The sequence below is a fragment of the Schistocerca cancellata genome, chromosome 5 (genome assembly GCF_023864275.1).
Source record: "Schistocerca cancellata isolate TAMUIC-IGC-003103 chromosome 5, iqSchCanc2.1, whole genome shotgun sequence".
Lineage (NCBI taxonomy): Eukaryota > Metazoa > Arthropoda > Insecta > Orthoptera > Acrididae > Schistocerca > Schistocerca cancellata.
In genome coordinates, this window is record NC_064630.1 from 492499321 (window position 1) to 492525591 (window position 26271).

A 26271-nucleotide genomic window follows, 5' to 3' on the forward strand; every position below is an offset into this window, starting at 1 on the left:
AACAACTGATCTTAAAAAACATGTGTGATGTAAGAAAGGACATTACACAAGTGCTGTAGTTGGAGAAACGTTATTTGAAGTAGTTTAGTGCAGTAAGCTTCTCAAAGTAGTTCCAATCACAACAGCAACAGCAGAAAGAGCATTTATCGCCCTTAGACATCTGAATTCATATCTCCGATCAACAATGGTACGGAAGCGATTGAACAACTTGGCTGTTCTTCATGCCCACCGAGATGTTTTGGATGAATTGATGACTGGTCAGATATCCAATTTGGATATCTGACCAGTCATCAACGACTTCATAGTCAGTAATCCAGTCAGACGGTCGACATTTGCATCTTTCCAAAGACACACTAGCCCTAATAATGGCATTTAGAGCAATATTAAAAATCTTTATAAAATAGAGAATTAAATACATACATAATGTTAAATTTTCATTTTCGAAATAATATTACTAATTTAGTACTGTATTAGTTATTTTCAAAGACTTAAATATTTTTAGGGTGTAAGACCATAATTAAAACCCGCTGTTTACAAACTTTTTGACTGAAAGTATTAGGCATACTGTATTAACTTTATTAATTGTGTTAAAGCATTAACTTTGAGTATTGTTTCTATTTAATGAACCCTGAGCCTTATTCAAAGGAAGCTTAAATCGGCTGTTTTCACTCATTAATCAAAGTGCTGTTACTGTGTGACAGTAATATTTTATGTTTTATTCTTTTAATGATAGTTTAGGATTTATTTAAATATAATTTCAGTCTTTCGCGAGCTATATGGCCACTGCTCTGTAAAAGTCTATACACAATTACACATTATTATTACTGTAAATTAAATTAGCTTTTTACGAAATTTCCGTGCGTGTTTATGTTTTGTTTCTTCGTTCAAAGTCAAAAAATGTGTCGGCTTGTCGAGTGATCGAGAGTCCAGTTTGCACGATTCTAATATTGATCATATGACTCTAAAGTGCTTAAGCTTTAAAACTCACTATTTTTCATCAAAAATTTAGAAAATTTCCCGGGACAAGACCCCCAGTATGGACCCCCTAATATTTTTTATAAGTCGGCGCCCATGGTCGCACCAACTGTCAGATAGCAACAATTTTCACAGTAGTGACTGTCGGACTGTTTATGTTAGACTGTGGTTCATATTATGACTTAAGTGAGCGAGAACACAAAAATGGGTTAACATTCGATATTGGTAGACGACGCTACCCCCTCCCCCGTCAGCGTCAAATCTTTTTCCCAGTAAAGTTAACGTTCCGTTTCGTTGAATGCCGCCAGTTTTGACGTTTCCTTGTCTTCCGTGTAGTGTGAGTCGAACTAGATTACATAGTAATTCTGATAGAAAATAAACAAACAGAAATGCGGAAGGATTGCAATTTTTAAAACTAAGAGCCTCAGATCCCGGTGTTTCCCATTAGTATGTTTATATATATTAATGGCTAATGTCTTTTTTTCCGTAGGTTGGTCACTCTACAGTTGGGCGTTGTTGCTTGTTAGGGCGGTGGTTGATGCGTATTGAAATGTAGGTCGTGGTGGAAATTGGTATTACGAATGTTGGTGGAAATGTTTTGTAAGTTTTACATGAATTTGTTTTCGTCATGCTAGCAATTTACTCAATGCATAGAAACTGTTTGCTAATAGCTGGTAAGACGTTTACTCATTGGTATGCCATCAAAATGTAAATAAAACGTAATATGAAAGAAAGTGGACGGATGACTGCGTCGAACTCAAAAAATTTTTAAATTTTTTATATTAGTGATGTTGAATCTACCGCCAATTAATATACGAAAACTGAACTGTTAAATAAATTAATTTAATGAATTTTATAGTCGATGATTAATTACAATTTTAAGCACAGTGCATCGTTAATACACTATAGATGTCTCCAACAAATTTACAGTTATTGAAATGTAATATGGATTATGCTTGTGTCCCGGCTGTATAACCCTCAAGCGCTGTAAGCACAATAATATACACACATGCGAACCCCAATCCCGCCACCCCACCGCAGTTACAATTTCATAGATCCCTGAAATACTAAGTTCTTCCAAATTGTTGAGTAGATTTCATGCAGACACATGACATTCTATAGTTTAAATCAATTTCATTAGAAAACAGTCTCCGTGATGTGGCTGTTTAGAAAGTACAGTAGCACATACTGCAAAATATTGATGGCAGATTGGTAATTTAAGTTTATTAATTAAAAAACTCCAGTTTTACTAGTTTGATAGCACAGTATGGTATCATAAGCTGGAATTTGTAGCAAGACATTAAAAGTTTTGAGCGCAAAGTTTTGTTTCCTCACATTATATAGCATCTTCTGTTTTATCCAACTAAAAGTGATAGGCACAGAAAGTTTGTGAAATACTAAGTATTTGTAACTGTGTACTGATAATTGTTATTAATTTGTAAGGAACTAAATTATGCATGACTGTTGATTTTTATTAGCTCTTATTGAATAAAATTAATAATGAGATTTTATCAGTGAGTGTATATTAGACAAAACTGTCACCGGAAATAGTCTCTAGGATAAACAGCATGAGTTATCCTTAGTGCACTTTTACTACAAAAATTTTTTTTATTAAAGAGTATTAATAGAATGGGAGGCACTGAAAATTTGTAGACCAGTGATACGGTGATGCTTACCAGACACTGTAATCACATATGTGAGTTGTTGCAATTAACAACTTTGTCAATCACACTATTTCCTTTCTTAATTAATGCCATATGGAATTGCACACAAAAATACTCATAGGCTATTTTGCTTTCTTTCTGTCACATTACTTGCGTAGCCCTATTTTGTATTTATCATAATTTATGTAGAATATTATGAAAAAGAAATAGTGCTACTCACCATATAGAGGAGCTGTTGAGTTGCCAGCAGACACCATGGAAAGAGTGCCATACAAGTTTGGCTTTACAAATGACATACACATATGTGGGTGAGCCTGTGGGTAAAAAGCTACTCAGTAATAATATGACCTAACCCTTGTTGTGTATCCTGATATGCACACCTGAATCAAACAGATTGCCCGTTGCATATGACTGCAGCACTGCAGATGGTAAGCCTTTTTCCATCACTTACAGCATGAAAACAGAATAATTAGTGTCTGGCTGTGACACCAGAACTTTACTTACTGTACTCGAAGACTGCAGCCAGAATCTCCTTATTTCAGACTAGTTAAGCAGCAAGGGAAGAACAGTGAAGCAACAGCAATGGCTCTGATAGCATAAAAGCTGTGAATGAGGTAGCTCCATCTGCCCTCAGCCTCACAATAGATGGATACCTCTTATCCACCTACAATCTCTCCGACTCTCCTCCCTGATGATGGAACTATTACTTCTTAAAGCTGGGATATTGTATATCCTTTTAGATATGTATATTGGCTTTACTGTTATTTCACCTCCTGAAGGTAAGTTCCTGTCAGCAACTCATAATTTTGGAGTGATACTACCATGCTTTTCTATTGGACACATTATCCAGACACATGGAATCTTTCTCTGGTGAGAACACCTTCCCTTGTGGGTGTGTAACAAGTAAAATAAAAGGTAAAGCTGTCAATCAGAGGGTGTGTTTGAGCACCACAATGCTTTACTGTGGATGGACATTAATGTGGTATGATTTAAATTAAATGTGATACGATTTACATTAGTTTCCTGTATTATTAGGGAGAAGATTTGAATGTGTTGATTGGGTGACTAGCATACACGTATCTTTCATAAATAATCAGCCAACCACACTTCCCTGAATACTTATCCTTCACTATGTTAATCTGTTTGGTTAGACAGCAGTTTTTAGAAGAAGTCGTGTCTCCAGTTTTATGTTTGATAAAATTAAATTTGTGGATAAAAAAATCTCGTGTGTCAGTGGGATTTTAACTGAACATTGGCAATTTTAGTAAAAGTGTTAATGACATTTTGCTCCAAATTCACAAATGACAGTTATCCCTGTCTGATTTCACCCATTGCTTTGCTGAGAGACCAGTTTTCAATAATAGTAGGCACATTGTAAAAGTTGACCATTGCAGATTATTGATTAATTTCTCTACCTAATATTCATCTAAACCATGTCATAGCAGAATGTATAAATTTCACTGTCGAGATGATGCATTAGTTAGAAAAACTTAGGAACATAACTCTTATTAAAATGAGACCTGCAGTCCTGTAACGAGAATAGTGTGGCAGTGTGAAATGAAGTAAAGCCATTCATTTTGCTACAAGCTGAGAGGCAAGAAATAATCTCATAATGAGTAAGATAAATATAGTAATTATTGTCCTACTTTTATTATGGGATACTATGTATTATACTTAATTTAGATGAGTATAATGAATTTCCTGAAACACTATATTCACACTTTTCTTTAAAATCAGAATCAGAACCCTATTAAGAGACATAACTATCGTTGCTTCAGAGGATTGTTCTTGTGCTCCATTAATGGCTTTGTTTTTGTTTTAGAATATGCAACAGTGGTTTGAAAAATGTCCATTTTAGAAGAGCCAAAGGAGTACATGAAAGAACCAGTGGTTTTCAAGACAGAGTTTGGTGATTACACGGCATTTTATATTGCAATAGGTATTTGCACTGTTTTTGGGGCATTCCTCTTCTTGCTGAATATAGTGTTTTGCTGCTGTTCAAAGTACAAAGAATATTGGAAGGACAGTAATACAGGTAAGAGTACACATTTTTTTGTGATGATGTTGTTTATTTCTAAATAGTATGGTACTGGAATACATACGGGGGAATGAGTAAAGATAGCTTGTCACTGCATCCATTTGTTAGTTAGTTCTAAAGGAAGACATTTTCTGAAAGGTGAGAAACTGGCAAGTCTTCCTTGTGTGCCTGTTTTGAATGATACTGATTACACTGCCCGACAAAGAGTGAAGCAACCAGAAGCATAATTTTGTTCACTTACACTCAATTACTGGGCTTGTTAATTATTAAAGCTGCAATTATTTGTGATGACTAAAATGGCCACCAGGGTGCACATGTGTTGCTCCAGGCATGGCACATTATAAGTGGCATGAACAGTGTCAGATTTTGACTGAACACTCTGAAGGTCATCGAGATGCCACATACTTGTATGAAACAGTGTTATCAGCACCTGAAAGAGTTTGAAAGTGGCCTTATCATAGGGCTTGAGTTGCAATGTCCAGAATTGTGGGGCGTTTGGATGTGACACACAGTGGCCCAGTATTGAAATGCGTACTGGTCGGCAAGATTCCCTTTGACCCTGTCTGATCACAACGAGGCTGGATCACCTTATTATGCACCAAACACATCTTAACCCTTTCACGTCTGTGACTGCCATCTCAGAACAAGAAGTGGACTACCTGCTACATTGTGTGTCATCCTGCACCATTGGTAGAAGACTAGCAGCAGCCAGACTATGGATTTTCTGTCTCATGCGTAGAATGTTGCTAATGTCACAACAGAAACATCTGTGTGTGGAGTGGTGCAATGACTGGGAAGCAAGAGCTGCAGATGAATGGTGTCACATGGTGTTCAGCAATGAATTGCAGTTCTGCTCTACCCCAGGTGACTACCTTTGGTAACTATTGTGGCACTCTGCAGAGAGGATCCCTTCTTCTAACGTTTTGGAGAGATGCAGCAGCATCACTCCTGACTTCATGGTGTGGGGAGCCATCAGGTAATGACTGGTATTGATTGAAGGAACTCTGACAGCACAATGGTACATCAGACTATCTGTATCCATGTGTGACCTCTCATGACAGTATCGTGGTGCCATTGTTCAACAGGACAATGCTCACCCACACGACATGCACGCCTGTGAATTGCTGCTTGCCGTTCAGATACTTGGATGTATAGCAAGACCTCAAGATCTGATAGAACTTGTGTGAGACCAACTCAGTCTCTCACTTCCCGGTGCCAGTATGCAGGTATCGAGGACAAGCTAACGTGTGAAGCTGGCCTTACGACACCCTTTTCAAACAAATCAGTGCATGTATCCAGTCCGTAGGGGAAGTAAAGTCATACTGCTAAGTGAGCTCATACTGCCAAGTTTTTTGTAAATTTGACATAATTTTGTAATCACTTAAATATCATCACATACCCGCTCTCTCACCCACCCCCTCTCTCACCCTATAAACTCATTTCATTTCCTCCTCCCATTCTAGGTGCTTCACTTTTTTTGTCAGGTAGTGCAGGAATTGATCGAATGGAGATGAAAATATTGTTTCAGAGCAAGTTGGTTTTAGGCCAGGGAAGTCATGCTCTGGCTAGGTTCTGGGAGATTTCATCTCAAATCATACAGGTCAAGAGTGAATATGTCACACCACTATTTCATAGTTTGCCGGAAAAAAATATATGTTCCACATGATACCCATCCAAAATTACAATATTTGGATTTTCTGATGATTTGTTAAAACGCTGCAGACCTCTCCAAATAAGGGTATTTGTGAAAATGTCGTAACGAAAGGGAAAACTGAAAAATTGTAATAAAGAAACTGAAAGTGATAGAGATCTGAATTTATTTTCAATAAATACTTTGTTCCCAATACTATGAGACATGATTAATACATACACACTTCTGAGCTTCTTTTTCTTTTAATAAACTATGAAAATTTGTAACTTTTTGTGAATTTAAAAATTATGTTTTGAAAATATAAATAGTAACAGGATGTTAAGTGTCTTGAGAAATGATAAAGTGGAAGGACTGCTAACTGTCATTTATGACATTAATGCAAGAAATTCTTAAACTGCCAAAATATTTGTACATAAACATGAAATAATCTGAAATATTTTTTGGTTATTTACAAATTATTTTCTCCCAAACCCCCTTCCTAAATCTTCTAAAAATTTCGTGGTACATTAGTGGGTCATTGTACTTAGGGAATGTACAACAGAGTGGTTAATACTTGTCTGTACAAAGTGTGAAAATTTCTTTAGGTAGACCTAGCTTTACTCTCGAAGTCAAAAGTCATGGACATTTAAATATTTTAAATTGATCACTGGTTTTAAGTAAATGTTATGCAGAACTGGTATTTCTGAGTCAAAATAATTACTTTACAACATTATGAGTGGGAAAACAATTCATAATTTTGTGTGAAAGCATTTTATAAAAAATGAGATATGGAATATTTATACCAATTTTTCTTTTTAAGATATTATTCACAAATTATTATTGTCTTCTGTCATGACTGTACTTCTTTCTCACTTTCCATTAATTAAAATTGCCTACAATGTAACAAGCAACACTGCACCGTTGAAAAGAGTTCATTTGTTTTTTTCCTCTGCTTCTTTGTATAGCCGAGCTGAATTTGCACACGGTTATATCTTGCAGCTCATGGGAGACAGACATTAACTGTCCCAACCACCGCTGATTGTTATATACACAAGAAATGAAGTGGCTCATTACAAAGTCTTCTAATATATCCTGTAGTCTCTGCATTTCACACACAGTAACAATGGACATCAATAAAAGCAAAATAAGGATAATGGAATGTAGTTGAATTAAATCAGGTGATGCCGAGGGAATTAGATTAGTAAATAAGACACTTAAAGTAGTAGCTAAGTTCTGCTATCTGGGAAGAAAAATAACTGATTATGGTCGAAGTACAGAGGATATAAAATGTAGACTGGCTATGCCAAGGAAAGTGTTTCTTAAGAAGAGAAATTTGTTAACATGGAATATAGATTTAATTGTAAGGAAGTCCTTTCTGAAAGAGTTTTCATGGAGTGTAGCCATGTATGGAAGTGAAACATGGACAATGAATAGTTTAGACAAGAAGAGAATTGAAGCTTTCAAAACATGGAGCTACAGAAGAATGTTGAAGATTAGATGGGTAGATCACATTACTGATGATGAGGTACTGAATAGAATTGGGGACAAGAGGAATTTGTGGCACAACTTGACTAGAAGAAGGGATCGGGTGGTAGGACATGTTCTGAGACATCAAGGGATCACCAATTTAGTATTGGAGGAAAATGTGGAGGGTAAAAATCATAGAGGGAGACCAAGAGATGAATACAGTCAGCAGATTCAGAAGGATGTAGGTTGCAGTAGTTACTCGAAGATGAAGAGGCTTGTACAGGTTAGAGTAGCATGGAGAGCTGCATCAAACTAGTCGCTGGACTGGAATGCAACCCAGAAGTGGCTTGATTGAATTCCTGCCACTGGTTTCATTGTAGACCACTCTTCTCTCTTTCTTAATAGAATTCCCTTAATGTACTTTCATTTAGAATTGAGAGTGTCGTGTTTGTTACTAATGCTGATATGGTGTGTACAAATACAGTAGCATCTCTTGTAGCATCAAGAGCTTCATGCTGGATATTAAATCTTGTTGCAAGATGTTTACAGAGACCTCCTACCCCACCACATGCACTTTTTCCATTACCTATTGCTGAAAAATATCCATTTTTTTGCCTTAATTTCTGTACTACAGAGTTGACCAAGCTCATAAAGCTTAAAGCAGATTTTAAAATGAGATGCTGCGCCATCAGTCACATACACATTTAGGAAATGCATGGCATCTGGGTGCTATTTTATCAATTATCATGCTAACAGCGTAGCATGCATGTGCACTGTCATGAATAAGATCATTGCTGACAACAGCAAAACAGTGTGATGTTCCATGGAAGTGAGCAACACATGTGAATATTGATACGTATGATGTATGCCAGTAGTAACTTTCAATTTTGTTCTGCAAAGCAACAGACTGGTTCGCAGCAATGTTGAAATGAAGAACTAATGTGTCAGTATTCTGGATGTGCCCAATAATACTTCTGCTATGGGCTGTCTCTGACTATGATAGTGAGCTATTTCTTTCATGTCCCAATGTGTAACCTCTGTAACAAACTTCTTTGCCTTTACTGGCTTCTTCACCACCTCTACACCCTTTCACAATTAGACAGGTTATGTCATTGTCAGTATCCTGACGGTGTAATGCTTCAGCAGTCATCACATCAGCACCAATACGCATTGCACACTCCTGCAACCAACGTTTATCTTGCTGCTCTTGAAATACACACAAAAGCATCAGGTCCATCTCTGTGTACTTCTTTCCTGTGACACTACTTATGCATAAACAAACAAGTTTCAAATTAAATACGTGTGCATACTAACTTCACTGGCTGACATTTTACCCATTTTGTTGGTAAGAAGTAGAATTTTGTGAGACCAATTTTTAAATTCGGGCACTCCTTTTTCATTAGGAGACATGCTTCTCTTATTGATCTTGTCCTGTATCTTTTGAACTTTTTCACTATTTTCACTAACATAGATAACATCAGCCCGGTCAGGACTTTGCCTGCTGCAATGTTTGTCATCACTTAGGTAGTCTTCCAGAGCAACAGTATGCTTATCATCTTCCAACGAATGCCCACAGTAAGAATCTGGACATGCCCAAATACCTTTCTTATTCTTTATTTTATGAGCTTTTGAAATCAAATAATGTTAGGAAGTGGGTATGTATTTATGTATCTGCTGCTTAGAGTAGCTACCTGGTATCAGTATCAGTAACTACTGTATAGGTGGCTGCTGAGGCTGCAGTATTTAGGTTTTGAAACCACACATCACATTTCATGCTCATATCACTATCTTCAGGTTCTATGCCAAATACCTCTACATTATACACTTCATAAGGTTTTGGAGATGTTGCTTGTGTAAAACTTGTTTCAATTTCTTCTACTTTTCTTTTACATACTGTTTTCTTGTAGTGCTTCTTAACTTTGCTGGTTGTTTAAGTGAGGATATAGTAGGGGCTTTATCAGAAATGCTTAACATTCAACACATCAACAATTTCACACCCAAGAATATAAACACCTGAACCGTCTTCTTCAGTTTCACATTCGGGTGATGGTGATCTTTCGGGTGGGGTGTCATTAAATTAATTCTTGTAGTGAGTGTAGCAATTCCTGCACAATGGATGTGATGCTAATACCATTACTTGAGGTCCAAAATATTTCTGAAATATCCTGTGACAGATTTTCAACAACTGTGAAGTATTTTTCTCTTTTCTTAAACACCACCTACTTGTGTCTTCTTTTAATAGTCCACACACCTCACCCTGTCACTACTGTACTTCCAAACTGACATTGTATCTAACAAAAAGTTCAAACCAAATACAAAACTTGATTCAGAATGGTTTACATGCAATTGCTCAATCGTTTGTTATAAACAGAAGAGTACTGAAAACAGTTTTGCCAACATGTATATTTTACACTAAACATTCAGTGATGCGAAATATGCTGAATGTCAAAAAAAATTTCACACTTTACACAGAAAAATTTTCCCCCAGGGGGTCCACAACTCTTTTGTGGATACGTGCGTAGCGAGCACGGGACCCCGAGCTAATGTGGCCCTCCTTCCTTTCCGGGCTGCATACCTTCCTTTTCCGCATCCTTCCCTCTCCCCCATCTTCGCCTCTCCTCCCCTCGCCTCTGGCTCTTTCCTTCCCTTTCTCCCCCTGTGGGAGTATGGTTTGTGCCTACGTCCGGAGACGGACGCTCGTAAATGTACCGCATTCTTCGCCTTCTCTGCTTGTATGTCTTCATCCTTCCTTTGTCCTTCTCTTTTCCTTACCTCTTCTCTTTACCATTTTCTCCGCTGCGGCGTTTGAGACCTCTCCTCTTTCCTTTCCCTTTCTTTGTTTTTCCCTATCTCTTTCTTCCTCCCTGTGCATGTCTGAAGGCCGACCCACGCGTTTTTGTGCATAGCCGGTGACGGGGTAACGCGTAATTCCCTGCCCCGGGTAGACAGGTAGGACACTTACGTACCCCCTGGTAATGCCCCCCTGCGGGTTCGGGGGTTAGAATAGGCCCGCGGTATTCCTGCCTGTCGTAAGAGGCGACTAAAAGGAGTCTCACATGTTTTGGCCTTATGTGATGGTCCCCTCTCGGGTTTGACCTCCATCTTTCTAAATTATTCCGAAGAGCGAGCCAATTGGGGAAGGGCGCCTTACATGGTGCACTGTATCCGTCGTGCAATTAGACCTTTAGCCGGCTTTCACGTCGTTGCAATGGTGTCCCGCTCGTTTTCGATCTTTAGGGCGGGGATACGTCCCTGGGTGCGATTACCACGCTGCCCTCTGCAGTGTTTCTTTTAACTGCGACGACGACCTTGGACAGTTTTGCACCTAAGATCCAGCACGGTAGCCAGTCCGTTGTGGTGGGGCCGCCATGTACCCTCTTGGTTGTAGCCCCCTGACAACACAGGGATCGCTCTACTGATGCCTGCGCCGTTAACTCCCCACGTATGCCAAGGAGTAGATGCCTATCCTCCTGGGGTATCGGGACTCCCGGCAACGGCCATCCTGCCAGGTGGCCTTTGCTGTGGCTGGGTGGCGCCCGTGGGGAGGGCCCTTGGTCGGAGTAGGTGGCACCAGGGCGGATGACCCGCAATGAAGCGTGGTACATCATCTCTCGCTGGCGGCCAGCCGCCAGCAGTCTCTAAGCGTTCTCGGGCTCAATTTAATGCTCAGAAGTACGATCCGAAAACGTTCCCCTCCCTGGCCACGCCGTGGGAAGAGCGTAAGTCCCAGGATGGAGGTAACAGTTATTCGCCCCGATTCTTAGTTTGCACGAGAGCTGATGGGGAGTCTTTTCTCTCCACAAAGCCTCAGTTCTTCGTCGAGCATTTAGAGGACAAGTTTGGGGAGGTGGAGGGCTTGTCTAAAATGCGCTCTGGCTCAGTACTGATACAAACGGCATCCTCCGCCCAGTCACGCAGGTTACTTGCTTGTGACAAGTTGGGGGATGTTAACGTTACTATTACTCCCCATAAGAGTTTAAATATGGTCTAGGGTGTTATTTTCCATAGGGACCTCCTTTTGCAGTCTGATGACGAGCTGCGCGCCAACTTAGAACGTAGAGGTGTTCATTTCGTCCGGCGCGTTCATCGGGGTCCGAGGGACAATCAGGTTGCTACCGGTGCCTTCATCTTGGCCTTCGAGGGTGATACGTTACCGGAAAAGGTCAAGGTGATGGTCTACCGATGTGACGTCAAGCCCTATATCCCTCCCCCGATGCGGTGCTTCAAGTGCTGGAAGTTCGGCCATATGTCTTCCCGCTGCACTTCCAGCCTCACATGTCGAGATTGCGGACGCCCATCTCATCCCGATACTCCATGTGCCCCGCCTCCCATCTGTGTCAACTGCGGGGAGCACCATTCACCTTGCTCGCCAGACTGCAGAATATTCCAGAAAGAGCGCAAAATCATGGAATATAAGACCCTGGACCGACTGACTTATACTGAGGCCAAACGGAAATACGACCGATTACATCCAGTGCGAATGACAACTTCCTACGCCGCTGCTACAACACCTGTGCTAGCCCCATCAGTTTCGCGCCTTCCGGCCGGATCGACGAGTGGTACAACTCCTCCTGCCCCCTTGCCAGTGGGGGGCTCTACCCACCGGGTTGCTCCTGTGCCACCTACCTCAGGAGCAACACCATCTCCCCCATCGGGGACGTCGGTCCCCGCTTCTAAGCCGGAGAAGTGTCCAACTTCTTCGGCTTCTCACGCTCGCAAGGGGTCCCTTGGGTCCCTCCCTTCCCAGGTTTCCACCGGCGGGAAGGCTGACGATAGCCAGTGGCGTAAGTGCCCACAATCTGCAGGTCGAAGGGCTTCCCGATCCTCCTCAGTCCCGGAGACTGAATCGGTGAAGCCTTCCCAGCCAGTTAAACCCAAGGAGCAGCGTGAGAAATCAAAGAAGAGCAGCTCTAAGCCCAAGGAACGCGCGGTGGTAGCCACCCCATCGCTACCTTCTAGCTTTGCGTCTGAGGACGAGGTGGAGATTCTGGCGTCCGCTGAGGACCTCGATCTCGCCGGTCCCTCAGACGCCGTGTATAGCAATAGCACTAGCACGGGTGCTCAATCGGAGGCAGCAGGTGACCCAGCGGCGTAATCTGCCATCCCAGTCCCGGCACACCTTTCTCAGCCATGGACAAAACCATCCTCCAGTGGAACTGCAGCGGTTTCTTCCACCATCTAGCTGAGCTCCGCCAACTTATCAGCCTTCACCCTTTCCTCTGCATTGCTCTGCAGGAAACTTGGTTTCCAGCAATGCGCACCCCCGCCCTCCGTGGCTATCGGGGTTATTATAAGAACCGAGCAGCTTATGAAAGGGTGTCTGGTGGCGTCTGCATCTATGTCCTTAACTCTCTTCACAGCGAGTCTGTCCCTCTACAAACAGCTTTAGAGGCTGTCGCTGTTAGGGTGTGGACGCCGCAGGCTCTTACCGTCTGCAGTCTTTACCTTCCACCGGAGCATGTCCTGGCTGCGCTGATAGCCCAATTGCCGCCACCTTTCTTATTAATGGGCGACTTTAACGCCCATAACCCTCTGTGGGGTGGGTTAGTGGCAACAGGTCGAGGCGCCACCGTTGAGCATTTATTGTCGCAGCTTGATCTCTCGATTTTGAATGATGGTGCCTCCACACACTTCAGTGTGGCGCATGGCACCTACTCCGCCATTGACCTTTCAATCTGCAGCCCTAGCCTCTTACCATCTGTCCACTGGAGTGTGCATGACGACCTGTGTGGTAGTGACCACTTTCCGATTTTTCTGTCACTACCACAGCGTCACTCTTCTGGGCGCCCTAGCCGATGGGCTATGAGTAAGGCTGACTGGGACTTGTTCTCCTCCACTGCCGCTATTGAGCCTCTCTCAAATGATGACATTGATGCGGTGGTTACATCGGTCACCGCCGGCATCGTCACTGCCGCCGAGTCTGCCATTCCCCGTTCTTCTGGGTCCCCTCGGCGGAGGGCTGTGCCTTGGTGGTCGCCTGAGATCGCTGAAGCGATTAAAGATCGCCGGCGGTCGCTCCAGCGTCACAAGCGACATCCCTCCATGGACCACCTTATCGCCTTCAAACGGCTGCGTGCGCGGGCCCGCCTCCTTATCCGCCAAGGCAAGAAGGAGTGCTGGGAGCGGTATGTGTCCACCATTGGACTCCATGTCACTCCATCGCAGGTCTGGGCCACGATTCGACGGGTCTTCGGCTATCGGACCCCTGCCAGCGTCCCTGCGCTCTCACTGAATGGAGCAGTTTGTACTGACTCCGACGTCATTGCAAACCGCTTAGCAGAGCATTTTGCTATGAGTTCCGCTTCTGCGAATTACCCCCAGGCCTTCCGCTCCATTAAAGAGCGGATGGAACGTCGGAGCTTTTCTTTTCGCACCAACGCTTCTGAACCCTACTACGCTCCATTCAGTGAGTGGGAATTTCAGAGTGCCCTTGCCGCTTGCCCTGATACCGCTCCCGGGCCAGATCGCATCCACTGTCAGATGCTGAAACACCTTTCAGTGGACTGCAAGCGACGCCTCCTCGACCTTTACAACCGTCTCTGGGTCGAGGGTGAGTTTCCGTCGCAATGGCGGGAAAGTATTGTCATCCCCATTTTGAAACCTGGAAAGAACCCTCTGGAGGTGGACAGCTACCGTCCCATTAGTCTCACCAACGTTCTTTGCAAGTTGCTTGAACGGATGGTGAGCCGGCGCTTAAATTGGGTGCTGGAGTCTCGGGGCCTTCTGGCTCCGTCTCAGGGTGGGTTCCGTAAAGGCCGCTCCGCCACCGACAATCTGGTGAGCCTTGAGTCGGCCATCCGTACAGCCTTTGCCCGCCGTCAGCACCTGGTCGCTGTCTTTTTCGACATGCGGAAGGCGAACGATACGACATGGCGTCATCACATCCTTTCTACGCTTCATGGATGGGGTCTTCGGGGCCCTCTGCCGATCTTTATCAGAAATTTTCTGTCGTATCGTACCTTCCGCGTGCAAGTCGCGGCCTCGTATAGTTCCTCCCTCGTACAGGAGAACGGGGTACCCCAGGGCTCTGTCCTCGGTGTTTGCCTGTTTTTAATTGCAATAAACGGTCTCGCTGCGGCAGTAGGAAATTCTGTCTCCGCTTCCCTGTATGCTGACGACTTCTGTCTTTACTATAGTTCTATTAGCATTGCAGCAGCTGAACGTCAGCTACAGGACGCAATCTGCAAGGCGCAGTCTTGGGCTGTAGCGCGTGGTTTTCAGTTTTCGGCTGCCAAGACCCGCGTTATGCATTTCTGCCGGCGCCGAATGGTCCATCCTGAGCCGCGGCTTTATCTTGCCGACGAACTTCTTGCTGTGGTGGAGACCTACAGGTTTTTGGGTGTCCTTTTTGATGCCCGGTTGACTTGGCTGCCTCATATCCGGCAGCTTAAACAAGCGTGTTGGCGGCATCTCAACGCCCTGCGTTGTTTGAGCCACACCCGCTGGGGCGCCGACCGATCTACCCTGTTGCGGCTCTACCAGGCGTTAATCCAGTCTCGCCTGGATTATGGGTGCCTAGCTTATGGCTCAGCATCCCCATCTGCGTTGCGGGTGCTGGACCCAATTCTCCACAGCGGGATATGCCTTGCCACTGGTGCTTTCCGCACCAGCCCTGTGGACAGCGTCCTAGTGGAGGCAGGTGTACCTCCACTGCGGTTCCGACGCCAACGTTTGCTGGCCGCTTATGCTGCCCATGTTTTTAGTTTGCCTGGGCATCCAAATTATCGTGTCCTGTTCCCGCAGTCAGTCGTCCATCTGCCAGACCGTCGGCCCCGGTCGGGTTGTCCGATCGCCGTACCCATCAAGGAGCTTCTCTGCGGGCTTGGGTTTTTCCCAGTTCCACCTCCTTTCCGGGCGCCTCTGCGTACACCCCCGTGGTGTGTTCCTCGCCCTTGCCTTCGGCTCGACTTGGCACAGGGCTCGAAGGACTCGGTCCCTCCAGAGGCCTTCCGCCGCCGCCGCTTTTATTCCATCCTGGCCACGTATCAGGGCTCTGGAATTGTTTACACCGACGGTTCGATGGTTGCTGGTCGTGTCGGGTATGCGCTAACTCTAGGGGACCATTCCGAACAACGGTCCTTGGCGGCTGGCTGCAGCGCTTACACTGCTGAGCTAGTCGCCATCTTTCGTGCCCTAGAGTATATCCGCTCCTGCTCAGGTGAGTCCTTCGTTATCTGTAGCGATTCCCTGAGCGGTTTACGAGCTCTCGACCAGTGTTTTCCTCGTTCTCGTCTGGTGATGGCTATCCATGAGTTCCTGCATACTCTTGCGCGTTGCGGCCGCTCTGTGGTCTTTGTGTGGACCCCCGGTCATGTCGGTATCCCGGGCAATGAACATGTTGACCGCCTGGCGAAAGAGGCCACGAGTAAACAGTCTCTGGACGTTGGCCTCCCAGAGACTGATTTGCGGGCAGTCCTCCGCCGAAAAGTTTTTGCGCTTTGGGACGCTGAATGGCGCAATCGGATCGTGCCCAATAAACTCCGTGCCATCAAGGAGACGACGACTGTGTGGCGGTCATCCCTGCGAGCCAACCGCAGGGACTCTGTCGTCCATCTGTCGGCTCCGCATTGGCCACTCCCACCTGACACACAGTTATTTACTGCGCCGGGAGGACCCTCCTGCATGTCGCTGCGGGGCGGCTTTGACAGTGTTCCACATTTTGTTGGCCTGCCCCCTTTTAGCTGTGGTCAGGCAGACATTTGCGCTGCCTGATACGCTCCCTGCCCTCTTATGTGATGACCCTGGTATGGCTGACTTAGTTTTCCGTTTTATTCGGGCAGGGGTTTTTTATTATTTACTCTGAGTGTTTGTTCTGTTCTTTTGTGTTGATTCTGGCCATTGGCCTACGATTTTACGCTGAGTTTTTAATGTGTTCTCGGTGGTTGGCTTTTCCTTTTTATCTCTATGGTCGGCCAACCACTGTCACACTCTGTGTGATTTTAATTTGTTTCGTCTGATCTCTGTAGGAGTATTTCTTGTCCTGTGTCGTCTGACGTCTTTCCTGTTGTTCGTTTTTTATTCTCTTTGGGTGGTTTTACTTTTTTTGGAAAAAGGGACCGATGACCGTCGCAGTCTGGTCCCTTTAATCCCCCCCGAACCAACCAACCAACCCCTGGTAATGGCCAGGCCCAGGGAGGGGTGATTACCCGAGCTGATACCTTCCGAAAGTGCCGATTGGTCCCTCCGTCCGTTTGTCGGGAGGTGCGACCTGAGGTGTGAACAATCACCTAAGGCGGGAGTGCCCTCAGAGAGGGCCCCCACAAGGGAGGAGCGCGCCATCGGAGATGCCGGTAATCATGGGGGATTCTTCCGCAATGGTTTCCTCACCTTCCACTATGTCTGCTCACAAGCGTAAGTTCACTGAGTCTCAGCCACAGACAGTTCTTCCATCATTGCCACACTTCCTTGTTGTTTCTCAGTCTGACGAAGGTCACGACTTCTCCACGGTCAACCCTTTCATTATTCAGAAAGGTGTCGACGCAATTGCAGGTCCTGTAAAGTCTTGTTCCAGATTAACAGAATGGCACCCTGTTGTTAGAAACAGTCAGTGCCCTCCAGGCACAAAAATTGCTGCGTACTTCACTGCTCCACACCTTCCCTGTCCGGGTTGAAGCGCACCGCACTTTAAATTCCTCGCGTGGAGTCGTTTATACACTCTCCCTCGATGGATTGTCTGACGAAGAAATTCAGCACTACCTGTCTGACCAGGGCGTAACGGCTGTTCATAGAGTTATGAAAAGGGTTGACACGAACATCATTCCAACCCGCACTGTCTTCTTGACATTTGACAAAGTTCAACTCCCATCCAAAATCAAAGCAGGCTATGAGATAATTTCCGTTCGCCCCTATGTCCCAAACCCTACCCGTTGCTATCAGTGTCAGTGGTTCAATCACACCAGCCAGTCCTGTTCCAATCCAGCCAAATGTGTTACGTGTGGCAAGGATGCCCATGAGGGTGCTTGTCCACCTCCATCCCCTCGCTGCATCAACTGTATGGGTGACCACGCTGCTTCCTCTCGAGATTGCCCCATTTTTAAGGACGAAAAGCTCATCCAGGAAATCAGAGTGAAGGAAAAGGTGTCGACCTTTGCTGCTCGAAAATTATTCGCCAGTTGACAGCCCACCGTGCCTCAGACAGGAAAATACAGCACTGTCCTTGCTTCTCCTCGGCCAACAAAGGAGACGGCCACGCAGACTTGCGACCTCACCTTTAGTGCCACGGTCGTCAGATCAGCCAGCGCAAAGATCGCCCGTTCAACCTCACCACTTTCGCCTGCCCACTCTCTGGCTCACCCTTCGTCGGGTTCTGCTAAATCTCGAGCCCAAAAGTCAGACACCAAGACTTCAAAAAAAGAGCATACTCGTGAAGATTTTTTACGTACCCCAACTTCACAACCATCAGTTCCTCCTTCATCTAAAAATCATACTTCCAAGAAGGCTACAAAGAAACCCAGTTCATCTCCTTCTCCGCCAAGGCGTGTCCCATCTACAGCACCACCTGGCGGAAATCGCCCTCGGCCGTCTTCTGTGTCGCCGAGGCGCACTGTTGGCTGCTGATCAACCGGCCGATCGCTGGTGGCGGGAGCTGCTCCTGAACAACCTATGGATCAGGATCTTCTGCCTTCGGCTGAATGCCATTCCATGCTGTCGGTCGCAAGCTCTGAGCAGTCGTTGAGTTGACAGCAACCTTCGTCACATTCCTCCATTTTCTGTTCACCCTATGTCCATTATCCACTGGAATATCCGTGGTATTCGAGCCAATCGGGAGGAATTGTCGATCCTCTTACGATCCTACTCGCCGGTCATCTTCTGTCTTCAGGAAACAAAGCTGCGTCCCCATGACCGCTTTGTTCTCCCACATTTTCAGTCCATCCGATATGATCTCCCCTCTGTTGAAGGCACTCCAGCCCATGGAGAACTCATGATTCTTCTCCATGATACTCTCCATTATCACCCAATCCACTTAAACACTTCCTTCCAAGCTGTCGCCGTCCGTCTTTCCCTTTCTGGATACACGTTCTCTCTTTGTACTGTATACAGTCCATCGTCCACACCAATGCCACGAGCTGATCTCCTTCATCTTCTTGGTCAGCTTCCATCCCCCTATTTGCTGGTTGGGGACTTCAATGCCCACCACCTGCTTTGGGGATCTCCACATCCTTGTCCACGTGGCTCACTCTTGCTAGACGTCTTCCACCAAGCGGGTCTACTTTGCCTTAACACTCGGGGCCCCTACATTTTTGTCTGCCTCCACGACAAATTTATCTCATTTGGACCTTGCGGTCGGTACTGTTCCGCTAGCTCGGCGCTTCGAATGGTTCGTCCTTGATGATACACACTCGAGTGACCACTTTCCATGTGTCCTTAGACTGCAGCCTCAACTGCCATATATGCGCCCGAGACGCTGGAAGTTTGCCCAGGCCGACTGGACACTTTTTTCATCTCTAGCGACATTTGATGACCGTCACTTTCCCAGCGTCGACGATGAGGTCACACACATTACCGACGTTATTCTTACAGCTGCGGAACGTTCAATACCACGCACCTCCGAATTGCCCCGGCGCCCCCCAGTTCCTTGTTGGAACGAGGCATGCCGTGATGCAATACGTGAGCGGCGGGCGACGTGCTCTCCGCGTTTTCCGCCACCATCCTACTTTGGCCAACTGTATATGCTATAAGCAGTTCAGAGTGCGATGCCGTCGTGTCATCTGCGATAGCAAGAAGGCAAGCTGGAAATTCTTTATTAGCTCATTTAATACCTTCACTCCCTCCTCGGAAGTTTGAAGTCGGCTTCGACGGTTCTCAGGCGCGCCTAGTTTCTCCCCGGTCTCTGGGCTCACTGTCGCGCATGATACATTAGTGGACCCCGTCGCAATTTCTAACTCATTGGGTCAGCACTTTGCTGAGATTTCGAGCTCTTCAAATTACCCGCCAGCATTTCTCCCGAAGAAACGTGCAGCGGAAGTGCGACCTCTTGCTTTCTCCTCTCAAAATCGTGAAAGCTACAATACTGTTTTCTCCATGCGGGAACTCCAACATGCACACTCTTCTTCTCGCTCCTCCGCCCCAGGACCGGATGGTATCCACGTCCAAATGTTGCTGCAATTATCAACCCATAGTCTGCGTTACCTCCTTCGCCTTTATAATCGAATTTGGACCGACAGTACTTTTCCCAGACGATGGCGGGAAGCTATCGTCGTTCCTGTTCCGAAACCTGGAAAGGACAAACATCTCCCCTCTAGCTATTGCCCCATTTCTCTCACGAGTAGTGTCTGTAAGGTTTTGGAGCGTATGGTGAATTACCATTTAGCTTGGTGGCTGGAATCCCGCAGTCTTTTAACACCTGCCCAATGCGGATACCGAAAGCATCGTTCTGCAGTTGACCATCTTGTTTCTCTCTCCACTGATATCATGAATAATTTTCTCTGGAAACGCCAAACAGTAGCAATATTTTTTGATCTGGAGAGAGCACACGATACCTGTTGGAGGACAGGCATCCTCCACACACTATTCTCTTGGGGCTTTCGAGGTCGGCTGCCCCTTTTTCTTCGCGAATTTATGGCAGAGCGCACATTTAGGGTGCGGGTGAACACTACTCTCTCCCGTACTTTCTCCCAAGAAAACGGGGTACCCCAGGGCTCCATGCTGAGTGTTGTACTGTTTGCCATTGCCATCAATCCAATTATGGATTGTCTCCTTCCTGATGTCTCGGGCTCCCTCTTCGTGGACGATTTTGCGATCTACTACAGCTCTCAACGGACCAGCCTTCTTGAACGACGTCTTCAAGGATGTCTCGATCGCCTCTACTCTTGAAGCACCGAAACCAGCTTCCGTTTTTCTCCCAGTAAGACCGTTTGTGTTAATTTTTGGCGACGTAAGGAGTTTCTTCCACCCTCCTTACATCTAGGTCCTGTCAACCTTCCGTTTTCAGATGTCGCTAAATTCTTGGGTCTTATATTTGACAGAAAACTGTGCTGGTTCTCCCACGTTTCCTATCTTTCGGCTCGCTGTCTGCGATCCTTCAACACCCTCCGTGTCCTAAATGGTACCTCCTGGGGAGCGGACCGAGTGGTCCTTCTCTGCCTCTATCGCGCCTTAGTGCGCTCGAAGTTGGACTACGGAAGCATAGTCTACTCCTCTGCTCGGCCGTCTATTCTTCGGCGTCTCGACTCTATCCACCACCGTGGATTACGTTTAGTGTCTGGAGCTTTTTACACCAGCCCTGTGGAAAGCCTTTATGCTGAGACTGCTGAACCTCCGCTGTCCAATCGGCGAGCAGTCCTTCTGAGTCGTTATGCAAACCATCTGTCTTCCATACCCGCTAATCCAGCCCATGACATTTTTTTTCGACGCCTCCTTTGATGTAGGGTATGCAGGCCGCCCCTCCTCCCTACTACCACCGAGAGTCCGCTTCCGTCAACTGCTCCATTCTCTTTCCTTCCGCTTTCCTAAAACCTTCTTGACAACTTGGGGTGCAGCACCGCCTTGGCTCCGTCCCCGGATCTGCCTGCTCTGAGACCTTTGTCGATTTCCCAAGGATGGTACCCATTCACTTGTTTATCGTCGGGCATTTGCTGCTCTATGTGCACAAATGACGGACGCCACATTTATTTACACTGACGGCTCGAAAACATCGTTAGGTGTAGGGAGTGCCTATATTGTTGGCGACACCCCAAATCACTTTCGGCTTCCCGATCAGTGTTCGGTTTATACTGCGGAGCTTTACGCTGTTCTCCAGGCTGTCCACTACATCCGCCGCCATCGGCGGATACAGTAAATTATCTGCTCAGATTCTCTCAGCTCTCTCCTCAGTCTCCAAGCTCTTTACCCTGTGCACCCTCTGGTCCACCGGATTCAGGACTGTCTGCACTTGCTCCACCTGGGGGGCGTCTCGGTGGCGTTCCTCTGGCTCCCGGGACACGTTGGTATCTGCGGAAATGAGGCGGCCGATATTGCAGCCAAGGCTGCAGTCTCTCTTCATCGGCCGGCTATTCAATCGATGCCCTTCGCTGATCTACGGAGCGTTTTATGTCGTCGTGTTGTTCATTAATGGCACGCGCATTGGTCGACACTTCCCCAAAATAAATTGCGGGACGTGAAACCTCTTCCTTGTGCTTGGACCTCTTCCTCCCGAACCCGTTGTCGGGAGGAGGTAATTTTAACTAGACTCCGGATAGGGCACTGTCTTTTTAGCCATTGACATCTTTTAAGTGGCGATCCTCCCCCACTCTGTCCCCACTGCTCTCAGCTGTGGACAGTAAGACACCTTTTAATTGAGTGCCCCTATTTTAATCCGTTACGCGCCCGTCTACAGCTGTCGCCTGATATATCGTCAATTTTACCAGATGACACGTGCTCGGCCGATCGTGTTCTAGAGTTCATTAGTGCCAGTGAAATGACATCAGTCATTTGAAGCTTTTTTTGGGACAACCAAACCCTTTCTGTAGTGGATTTTTAAGCCTTCCTTCTGCTTTTAGTTTCTCCAATTTTATGACTTTCGTTCCCATTGCTGCTGGTTTCCGTTTTCGGTTTTTTACAGTTTCCTAAGTCACAGACCAGGCACTAATGACCATAGCAGTTTTGCACCCTAAAACCAAAACAAAAAAAAAACAAACAAACAAACAAAAAACAGAAAAATATTGCCCACTGTGTTTGCACTGACTACTAACATATTAAACAAACAGTATTTTGTGTAATTCTCAAAAGTTTTCGGATGGGGGTTTTTGAGTAAATTCAGAAAAATGCAATTTTATACATTTTTAGTATTAAGTATTTACATAATACAGATATCAGGAGCAGAGAAGACATTGTTTATAATTACATCAGTAGTATCTGGTAATATGACAGAAAAGATAGCATTCTGTAAGTTTCCAAACTAAAAAGAAAAAAGAAAAACAATTAAGTGGAAAAATTATCTTAAATTTTGTATTTTTGTCTTAAATTTGTAAGTTAAATGAACCCCATTAGTGTGCGGGTGTCAACTAAATTTCAGCACACTAAGAGGGAGCTTTTACGCAAAACATATACCAGGTCTCCAGTACTTTTACTTTATTAGCGTTTTTTTTAAAAGAGCTCTTTATAAGATATACATTTTTCAAAGGGCTGTACCATTTACAAAAATTAAGATAAAATGAAAATACTTTATTTCTTAACACTTGTGATATAGATATCTAATATATTTTTTTTCTGAAGAAATTCATGACCACGAGTTGACATGACTTATATGATTTGAGATGAAATCACCCTGCTTATCCAACACATCTGAGGTGGATATGAGAAAAAACTAGTAACTGGTGCAGCTTTTGTAGTCCTCAGTGCTGCATATGACAGTGTGAATCAAAAAAATATCCAGAAGCTGTATGGGGTAACAAGGTTTCAGGCTAACAAATGTAGTCAGATGTTCGCTCCATAGCAGCAGATTCTGCGTAACACTGCAAGATAAGAGGTGTCACTGAAGAAACCAGAAGAATGGATTATCTCAAGGCAATGTGTTTCCCCCAGTTCTTTACAATATTTGTGTGAGTAGTCGGACATTTCTTCCAGATCCAAGGTGTTTTACCTGTGAGAATGACAGAGCTGCACGATTGCCCAAGGGAGGACACTTGAGGAAATTGAAACCAGGCATTTGAGGAAATTGAAACCAAAATAAGCAATAGACTTGAATGTTTGGGAGAATATTATGACCTAAACCTTCTTAAGGTCAAGCCAGGAAAGATTCAAGTAAGTGCTTTCTGCATAAGAAACGGAGACAATAAAAGAAAACTTAATATCAAGTGGAGAGAATTGGAAATTCAGCATTGTAACATCCCGAAATATCTGAGAATTACTCTGGACCAAGCTCTGTGGCTTAGAACATACTTGAATGGGTTTGAAAGGAAAAATCTGCACTAGAAACATCTTGAGAAAGCTGACAAGTTCTACTTGGGGATAAAATCCCCAGCTTCAAAGTCATTCGTCTTAGGATCCTGTTTTTCTATGAGAGAGAATGGGGCACCAGTTTAGGGACCGTTGGTTCACAACATGCATGTGGATGTTACCTTAAATGAGTTAGTCCACTTAGTTACAGTCCCAAAGATTTGCCCTTTGACTGGCAGTGCACTCCCACTAAAACCATGCAGAGTGGTGGGAGAAATGGAGCAGAACAACTAGATTGAGAATTCAAGACACTTGGTGTATAAAAAAGGTCTTTTGTAGCGAATGTTACCATTACTTGTCAACCCAGATGTTGCACGCATTTTATTGTCATAAGAAAGTGCTAGAAAGCAAGAAGGCTTCAGTCCAAGGGGAAGAAATTAGCTGCAGTTACACTAATTGAAGAACCTGTAATAGATTAAGAACAGGAGTCCCAAGGCGCAGAATAATTTGGTCACAAGAGGGTATGAGGAGGATAGTACGTGCCCCTGCAGAGCAGTCCAGACATGAATAATCACCTACTAATAAGTGAAATTACAGACAAATCCTGTTTCGCGAAGGGCATAAAAGTTGTGCAGTTCAGAAGAAGAAAAGTGTGATTTCTTCCTGGACATGGTAGTTAAAGTAAATGATTTGACAGTGAGTGGTTATCATTGCTCATTCTTTTATTTACTTCTGTGGTGTCAAATTGGAGGGAATGGCTAGCCAGATATCTCTTCACAGTATTCTATGTAGCAGTTTTGTTAATTTGCAACTTTTTTATGTCTTAAGTAATTCACCACTTTCAGTCCACTTTTGTGTAGCATTAATAATTACAGTTACATTGTATGTGAAATTCTAACGTACTGTTTGCTGTTGTTCCAGGCAATCGTTGGCTTGTGTCAATTTGGACGAAAACTCCACATCATCAGCCACCACTTGACCTAACAGAACTTGAGGAGTGTTATATACCCTCAAAACCGATTGCTGCTGAATATCCTCAGGAGTATTTGGAACTTCAAAAGCGTGAGAGTGATCTCTAATCTGCAATGGCTTTCCATATCTACTGGCCAGCTCTGACAGTATTTACTTTGTTTATTCTGGGGATTATTATTGTCATGCTTAAATATGGTCCCAGAATATGCAAAACACGACACACAGCAAAACCAACAGAGTATGAATGGGAAGACAAAACATATGAACAGAAAGTATCGTATGCATAGTTTTGAGAATAATTCATTTCAGGTAGAATTTTATCAAAGTTGTGTATTTTTCTTGATAATTTCTCGTGTAGAAGAAAGGTAATTGGTGGGTTGAACTCGGCTTTCTTTTATCCTCATTGCTCATGAAAACTTAATATGTCTAGTGTCATATTTTCATAGTATTTGAATTAAGTACTTGAAGAAAATAAATTTTGATTCTTTGACTACGAAAATAGTGATTAATTCACCATAATATTAAGTGAATTTGGAAACTTTGGACGTGATCCAGTTACAGTAGAAAACATATATTTCAGTTACAGGATAATAATTGATGTGCTTACTACAGTGATAAATGAGATTTCAGAAGTTATCATTTATGGTTCATAAGTAGACAGTAGTGTCAATGTAGGAACAGTTCAGCTCTGGTGACCAAACTGAGAAATTCCTGATATAGGAAGAATTACTAGGTAATTTTCAATATATTCATTTTTACCTTTTTTACACCTGACAGCGGCAACTCTCTGTTCATATTACTTTAACAAACTTGGTATTGTCTTGCCATTCATTACATCTTTTCTTACAGTAGAGTTAACACAAACTCAAGAAGCAAATATGCTTGGCATAGTTAATTTTGTATTGACAATTGATCTGAAACAGCGTATTGTTAAGTATTGCTGTAGTGAAACTGGTGTCTATTGGAACTTCCTGCCGCACACTCCTCTGCAGAGTGATAGTTTCATTCTGGTATCTATTGCACAGAGATACTGCCATTACTAACATTCTTTAAAGAAGAAATGCAAGTGCCTCTAATACAGTAAGTGTAGTGTTCAGAAAAATATGTAATCTACTCGCAGTAGTAAAATTCAAATGGCAGGAATGTACACTACAATTTCTATATTTTAGAAGGACCACACCATTTTTGTGAAAATGTTATGTTTCATTATGTTATTTGATACACTTTTTTTTTTTTTTTTCCCCCCACACAGAATCTCAGCCTTAAGTTGAACAGGGTTCACAGAATAATAAAGTGTAAAAGCTATATTTTTTCACATGTTTTCACTTACTTGTAATTTTTATTATTCTGTTTTTTAAATAGAAGTTACATCTTAAAAAAGAAAGAAACACTATTGAGATTAACTGGCCAAGAAGTAATCACTACAACATTCTCATTCTGCTTTGTGATAATAGTGCCAAACCATCACTTCCCTTATGCTGATAATGAAATGACGACATGTTCAGCAAACTGGATAGGAATCATCACATGATGCAAAACTACAAGGGGTTCTGCTCATGTTTGTTTGATATTAGCACAAATTGTTGGTTCTGTCTGTCCAACAGATACGAAATCATTACATGGAACAAAAAGTAACTTATTTTGTTTCTACTGTTGTGTTGTAGATCACA

The 26271-nt window shown here is 44.1% G+C and overlaps 1 protein-coding gene across 1 annotated transcript; it reads left to right on the plus strand.

The window, feature by feature from the left end:
* The first annotated feature begins 1160 nt into the window (after positions 1-1160).
* LOC126188314 (uncharacterized) lies at positions 1161-24840 on the plus strand. Its single transcript, XM_049929907.1, has 3 exons — positions 1161-1312; positions 4462-4674; positions 24551-24840. The coding sequence occupies exons 2-3, from the start codon at positions 4485-4487 to the stop codon at positions 24706-24708; spliced, it is 348 nt and encodes a 115-aa protein (XP_049785864.1). The 5' UTR covers positions 1161-1312; positions 4462-4484; the 3' UTR covers positions 24709-24840.
* The last annotated feature ends 1431 nt before the right edge of the window (positions 24841-26271 follow it).

Excerpts from the sequence above, each read along its gene's own strand:
- LOC126188314 (XM_049929907.1), top strand. The coding sequence starts at position 4,485 with ATGTCCATTTTAGAAGAGCCAAAGGAGTACATGAAAGAACCAGTGGTT. Across the intron at positions 4,675-24,550 it reads TTGGAAGGACAGTAATACAG|GCAATCGTTGGCTTGTGTCA; the intron begins GTAAGAGTACAC and ends CTGTTGTTCCAG.